Raw genomic sequence first — 7500 nt, 5'->3', positions numbered from 1 at the left:
TTTACTGAAAATAATGTCAGTAATGATAATAGGCATTCCATCCAGTCATTTGGGACTATTAGCAGGAGCGTTTAGATTAGCTAAGCACCCTATTAGTGCGAGACCTTGAGTTTATATGGCACACTTAAGCTAGCGCGGTGCAATGAACCTAATACATATTTAGCTCACCAAAGTAACAGCGCACGCCTTTGTTTTGTAGGCCAGATCTCAATTACCCTCCCAACGCACAAACTGTTTGTGTCTTGAAATAAATATATAAAAAAATTAAAAACAGTAGCGGCACCGTAAATAAGAGAGAAATAATAAGAGCGGGATAAGCCGCTACTTAAAGTACACGTGCGTGGAGTTAATCCCATTTCTAGATCCGATTTCTGGCAGCTTTTCCCCCCAGAGTTCACTAGTGCTCAGAAACCACTGGTCCTTATACCACTGATTTCACGGCATATTTGTCCAATGATTTTTTTAGCTCCGTTTTTTGGGAGTGGTGTTGGGAGGCGCTGACAGCTAATATCAGGGGTTTCATTTTTTCCTTAGGTCGGGGGGGCCTGGGTCTTACAGTGGCTGGAAGCTCTTCCACACAAGAGGTCAAAAGCGGGCGCTCTCTCTCTCTCTCAATCTCTCTCTCTCTGTCTCTCTCTCTCTCTCTCTCTCTCTCTCTCTCTCTCTCTGAGCAGCTTGGCTGTTGCTCCAGTGGGCGCTAAGACAGCTCAGAGTACCTCTAAATCAACTCTTTAGCCCTCTTTGCTCTCTATCCTCTCTGCCTATCTCTCTCGCTCTCCCTCGCTGTTAATCGCTCTCCTCCCTCTCTGCGGCTCCATCCCCTCCCTTTATCTCCAGCCGTTCTCTCTCGCTTCAGCTTCCTCTTCGCCTCTCCTGTCATTATCTATCTCTCTTTTTATCTCTCTCCTCTCCTGTCGCTCTATATTTATCTCTCCGTCCCCTTTCCCGCTACCCCATCCTGCTCCACCCACTCTGTCACCCCTTCTCTCTCTTTGTAACTCTTCATGTATGTCTCTCTCTCAAGGTCTCTCGCTCTGTATATTTCTCTCTCTCTCTCTCTCTCTCTCTTTCTCTCTCTCCCTCTCTCTCTAGGCATCCCACCATATCTCTATGTCTCTCGCCCTGTGTCTGTATCCAGTAGGTGCTTCGGAGAGGCAGGTGGGCGTCATGACAGCTCCTTCATCCTGTTCCTCTTCCTCATCCCACAGTGGCAGCTGCACTGCACGTGTGTGTTTTTGTGTGTGTGTGTCTTTTTTGGTGTGTGTGTGTATGTGTGTTTGACTGCATATTAATAACCATATCCATGCCTACCTGAGTCTCGGATTTAAGCCAAGGTATGGGGCCACAGAACCCACACCCACACACACACACACAGGCAGACACACACGGACACGCACACAGCGGCATGGACACACACAAACACATACACACACACACACACACACACACACACACACACACAGTAGCATTGACACACACATACACGCCCACACATACAAAAACACACAAAAACAGACACACGTGTGCTTAAACACACACACAATGACAGGCACACACACATGCACGCGCACACACACACACACACACACACACACACACACACACACACCCACAGACAAACGCAAATGCCCCTCAAAGAAGTGAGGGTTGAGCTTTATAGGACACTTATTCTCCAGTGGAGGATTCAGACTTTATCTTTTAATGCCTCCTGGAAGTGTGAAGAGGAGAGCCAAAGAGAGAGAGAGAGTGTGTGGGCAGAGGTCGCTCTACCAAACACTTAGAGAGAAATCCCTCCCTATAGCAGGTGGAGGTCTGCGGGGTAAAACTAGGGGTCTAAATTGAGCAGCAGATTATCATATCAATACTGTAATCAGTGGTGTGAAAGCAGTCCTCCTCTGCGAGTCCCTGGTCATGGCACACATGTGGGGGTTACCCAAGAGGGGGGATCTGATTGGCTGCGCTGATGTGGACCAGAGCCTCTGATATCAGATCTAGAAGAGAGGCCCTTTAACCGAGACTTTCACCAGAGCAAGTGTGGTCATATTTCACCAGAGTGGGCGGGGCAATATTTCACTTAAGTGGAGATTATACAGAGCGATGTGTTAGCATCATTACAAGCAGTTACAAAATCTGTAATTTTGGTCTGTAGTGTTCAGAGTCAAAGGTTAAGATAGAGACCGGAAAAGAGTTGTTTAGGTTTTAAAACATTTGAATTTTAGTTCTAATGCACCGAAGTATCTAGCAATTAGATTGGATGCGTTGTTTATTTTCAGGCAGTAAAATACGGTCATTCTGAGCAGGGAATTTTTTACGACAAGGCAAGGGTGAACACACAGTTTGGCATAGAGTTATTGTATAATGTTATAGAATGTAATCAATGTTACATAAAATAAAAAGATTAGGGATTAAGCTTCATTCACACACCGACGGCACAGTCAACCACGCAGGCTGACAGCCAGCTCGTCAGGAGCAGTAAAGGATGAGGTGCCTTGCTCAGGGACACCTCGGCACTCGGAGGAGCCGGGGTTGAACTAGCAACCTTCCGGTCACCAGTCAACCCGCTCTACCTCCTGAGCTACTGTCCCCCAATACAAAATTATGTTAGTCCATTTACATGAAAAAAATTGTTTAGCTTAAGTTTTTGTTCAGGTTAAGATCAGTAACACATTGATTTTCATGTTGAACAGAAGAAACACACATCACATCCAAAACACCCAATTGCCCTCACAGAATACCTATCTGCAAAGCTACGGGGGTAATCAACACGCCCGCCCTGTGTACCCAACCCCCTGACAGCCTGTCAGTGGGAGTGTTTACCCGCCCCCCCCACCCCGCGTACATCACCGAATGCTGTGGTAGCTGAGCAGCGCTTATGCAGAGAGGTCGCTCAATAATGTGAGTGGAAAATAAAACTTGGCAGAAGGATAAATACCTTTTTAAGAAAAACGACATTAGAGAAGTCCCGGTGGGCCCAGGAGCTGTGCAATATCCTGCTGCGACAGCAAGCTAGGAGCTCCTGTACACACCTCTGCGTGTGTGTGTGTATGTGTGCGCGTGCGTGTATGTGTGTGTGTGTATACTAAGTGTAGAGAGGTTAGTCTTCCTAACAGAATGCAACACAACTACAAATGAAGAGCGACTATATGGCTGCCGGCTGGTAGGCCCCCCAGGCCCTGTTCTGTACTATCCTGGCCTCTGCTCCTCTCTAGCCTGTGTTGTTTGTACTGGTGAGTATCGGTGTAGTCTATATTCTAGTCTATATCACGATATGTATTGTTTAAGTCATGATTATTCATCTGCAACCTTGGAAAAGGCATTGATTCAAACACATACGGCAGAAAAAGGAAGGGGAAACATACACACACAGACTTACAAATATATGTTGGCTGTGAAAAAGCCTCTTCGCCTATGAATAAAATATAAAGCATATATTGATGTTCACAAAGATCACAAAGTCCAAAGTTCAAATAACCCTATCTCTTGCAGTTTAGAGAGTTTTGTGGTGTAATCCTGCAAACATATATTATGGGCTATACTAAAGCAAGGCTATGCTAGGAACAGGTTAGGCTAAGTCGATGCAATGCTTTGACCAGGCAACGTTAGGGCTAGACTAGGAATAAGCTATACTAAGGCCAGCCAATTGCAAGGCCTGGCTTCACCATGGCTAGGCTGCTCTATGTCTAGTGTGTGCTTAGGCCAGGCAATGCTATGCTAGGCTCAGGCTATGCTAGGGCCAGGCTACGCTATTTCCAGGCTACGCTAAGGCCTAGGCTACGCTAAGGCCTAGGCTACGCTAGGTCCAGGTTATGCTAGTTCCGGGCTAAGCCACATCCCAGCTAGGCTATCCAAAGCTAGGCTGTGACCCGGCTATGCTAGGCCCAGGCTCCACATCGTTGCCTATCTATAGGAATGTCACTTCCAACAAGTGTCTAATCACGTCCTACAGATCGATAGCCATCATCATGGAGTGTTCCAATAAACTGGAGCTAACAAAGACCCTATTGAACACGCCATCACTCCACTACAGACAGCACTGTAAATCTCTCTGAAGACATAATGCGTGTTCATTCACAAACACACAAACACACACAATACACACACACACACACCAAGATACATACAAGGACAAGTCATTCCCTTAAGCACACACACAAGAGGACATAAATACACAATGTTAAAAAACGTAAGTAAAAAGAACATGGACACAACACACACATAAACACACACACACACACACACACACACACGCACGCACACGTCGGATGAAACACCTGTACAGGCGCCTTTGAACATTTCCTGATTGGTTTTATAATATTCAATGCGCACGCAAGACCAGGGATAACTTGGCGAGCGCGTTTGCAGTGGGACCTCTTCATTCGTGTGGTTTGGGCCTGACCGCACGCACCAGACTCTAGTGTTTGCCTAAGGTACCTAGTAGTTCTTCCAGCCCAGTAAACACACACACACACACACACACACACACACACACACACACACACCTGTACACGTAAAAATCTAGATACAGAAATAGACAGAGATTTGAGTACACACAGACACAGCTGTACACGTATAGATATAGATACAGAAATAGACAGAGATTTGAGTAAACACAGACACAGCTGTACACGTATAGATATAGGTACAGAAATAGACACAGATATGAGTCCACCCAGACACACACACACACACACACACCTGTACACCTAAAAATCGAGATACAGAAATAGACACAGATATGAGTCCACCCAGACACAAACATACACACACCTGTACACCTGTACACCTAAAAATCGAGATACAGAAATAGACACAGATGTGAGTACTCTAAACTCACACAGACACACTAACACAGAAAAACGCACACATAAATATCTTAATGAAATAAAATACACATAGATATTTGCACACACACACACAAATACACACACACACACACACACACACACACACACACACACACACACACACACACACACACACACACACACACACACACTCCATGGTTGCCATGGAGGCTCTCCCTACCATCGTAGGTGCCGCTCTCCAGCAGCAGACCGCTCTCCTCCAGGATGCGGAAGTCTCCCAGGCCGATGAAGTTGTAGTCCACGCCCGGCACCTCTCCGTCCCGGGGCAGCCTCGTGGTGCCTGGGGACCCCAAACAGACACCCGGTCACCACGCAGCTCCAACACAAACACAGAAACACTCCGCTCCCCTAGTGCTACTGCTCGCCGTGTGGAGAGACACAGCGTATTCTCCATCGCCATTTTCAATTTAGCTTCCAGCCCGTTCTTGTAAAAAAAAGGGGAGCTTGTTGGAAAACAAAAGAAGGGAGGTAACCTGCCAGATTCACACATCGCTGTCAGCATCCTAACAAGGTTTACCGGCTGCATTCACACATCCGGACCCGGCAGTGCTCTGGAAATGTTACCATGTCTTGAGGTGGTTAGTTGGCGCGGTACGGACAGATACTACAGCATGTCGATCGCTGTTCCCATTCACACATGACCCCATGCAGGGAATGTTCCGGAACAAATCTGGGATAGACTGCGTGTGCGAAAGGGGCTATGGATTTGTTCCGCATGGCGGTGGTTTTGAAACAAATGCATTAAAGGCCTCTTGTGAGCGCGTTATGAGTAATAGTCCCAGCAAAAGGGCTCCAATGTATTTTCTTGCAGTGTTTAATTGATGACGTACCCTTCACTGGCTGGCAGGCTTGGAAACCGCTTCCCGCTGCGACATGGCTGCTGATGTGTGTGTGTGCGTTTAAATATGTACATGTATGATGTACGCGAGCGGGGTGCACCTAAGCGTGTGTGCCTCAGTGTGATATATGCAACCTGAGTGTATATTAATGCGTGACCTACTGTATTTATGTGTGTGTGTGTGTGTGTGTGTGTGTGTGTGTGTGTGTGTTTGCCTAGCTATGTATTACGTGAGTGTATAAATGTATTTCCATTGGTATGTGTGTGTGTGTGTGTGTGTGTGTGTGTGCCTAGCTATGTATTACGTGATTGTATTAACGTGTGTCCCACTTTATTTGTGTGTGTGTGTGTGTGTGTGCCAATCTCTGTTACTTACTGTATATTGTGTATTAATGTATTTCCATTTGTTTGCGTGCCTGGGTGTGCGTCAAAATCTGTGTGCGCGTGCGTGTATTCATGTATTTCCATCGGTATGTGTGTCTGGTCATGCACGTGCGTTTATGTGTGCGTGACCGCTAGTGCGTACGCGTGTCAGTGTTTGCATTCAGCTGTGTATACAGTATTTATGTGTTCTTCTATCCACAAGGCTACCGGGTAAACTATAGCGGTGCGGAGTTACTATAGCACAGATGGTGTTGTCCTCCTCCTCCTCTGTATTTACCCTTGCCTCGCCCAATGCACACAATCCAATAGAGTAAATAAACAGCGAGCCAGTGAGCAACCTCCAGTGCTCTGCGGTCCATTATTTCCAGGCCGACGTAATGGAGCGCGATGGACGGATGTCTCCGGGACACGTGCAGCCAGTGAAAGGATTACATTAGCGCTAAGACGCGGACCGCATCTCTTGGTTGAATACAGGAGGGGCGGCCCGAGGTGTCGCAGCCCTCTGGGAGGAGAACCGAGTGGTGACTGAGTCCCTCGAAATCACATGCCAACATACGTACCAACGCACTCACCAACACACGTCCCTCTGGATAGCACACACATACCAACACACACCAACACGCGTGCCAAAACACGTGCCTCTTGATCACACACAGACACACATATATACACATAACACATGTCCCTCTGAATCACACACACACACCAACACACACCAACACACGTCCCTCTAAATCACACACACACACATCGACACACACACCAACAGACGTCCCGCTGAATAGCAATCACACACCCACACACCAACACAGGTCCCTCTAAATCGCACACACACACCAGCACACACACCTACACACGTCCCTGTAAACCACACACACACCAATACACGTCCCTCTAAATGACACACACACCAACACACGTCGGTGGTTTAAGAGGACGCCACAGTCCTTGTAAACCTTACGTCACGACTTCTTTCTCTGACCCAACCCAATCTCACATTGTCACTTCCTGTCGCTGTATTCCTTCCTTATTTGTGTTTGACAAGGGGTTTGCCTAGCAGCATCGACACACAGAGAAAGAAAAAACACCCATTCATATATTAACGTCATTGCACGGGGGGGGGGGGGTCCTTGATAGGGTGGTTTGTGCGACCAGAAGGAGTTCACGGTGTGAGGATCCTGTCTGGGGTATTCTCCTCATTACTGGCTCGTCAGCCCGTCCGGGCACTCGCTTAGGTTCCCAGAAAAATGTCCCCAGTAGCCCAATTACTATGGGCAGAGCTGTGTACCTGCCAAACAGCACTCTCTGCCCAACCCACCCCCACCCCCAGGCACCAAAGCACTATCGGGGGTGTCACAGAGCACCCTCACCGCAGTCCTCTGACCATGCCAGACAATGGTTGGAATGGTATAA

The 7500-nt window shown here is 47.4% G+C and overlaps 1 protein-coding gene across 1 annotated transcript in view; it reads right to left on the bottom strand.

Annotated features, from left to right (window-relative positions):
• Positions 1-7500, bottom strand: part of magi3b (membrane associated guanylate kinase, WW and PDZ domain containing 3b) — a 139659-nt gene that overhangs the window by 43844 nt on the left and 88315 nt on the right. The window contains 1 exon segment of the mRNA XM_079748271.1: positions 5026-5145. Within this exon segment, the coding sequence (XP_079604397.1) occupies positions 5026-5145 (120 nt within the window).

Source organism: Pollachius pollachius (genome assembly GCF_949987615.1).
Source record: "Pollachius pollachius genome assembly, chromosome: 12".
In the NCBI taxonomy this organism is placed as follows: domain Eukaryota; kingdom Metazoa; phylum Chordata; class Actinopteri; order Gadiformes; family Gadidae; genus Pollachius; species Pollachius pollachius.
Note: the sequence above shows the minus strand (reverse complement) of the source record. Positions and strands in the feature narration are given on the sequence as shown.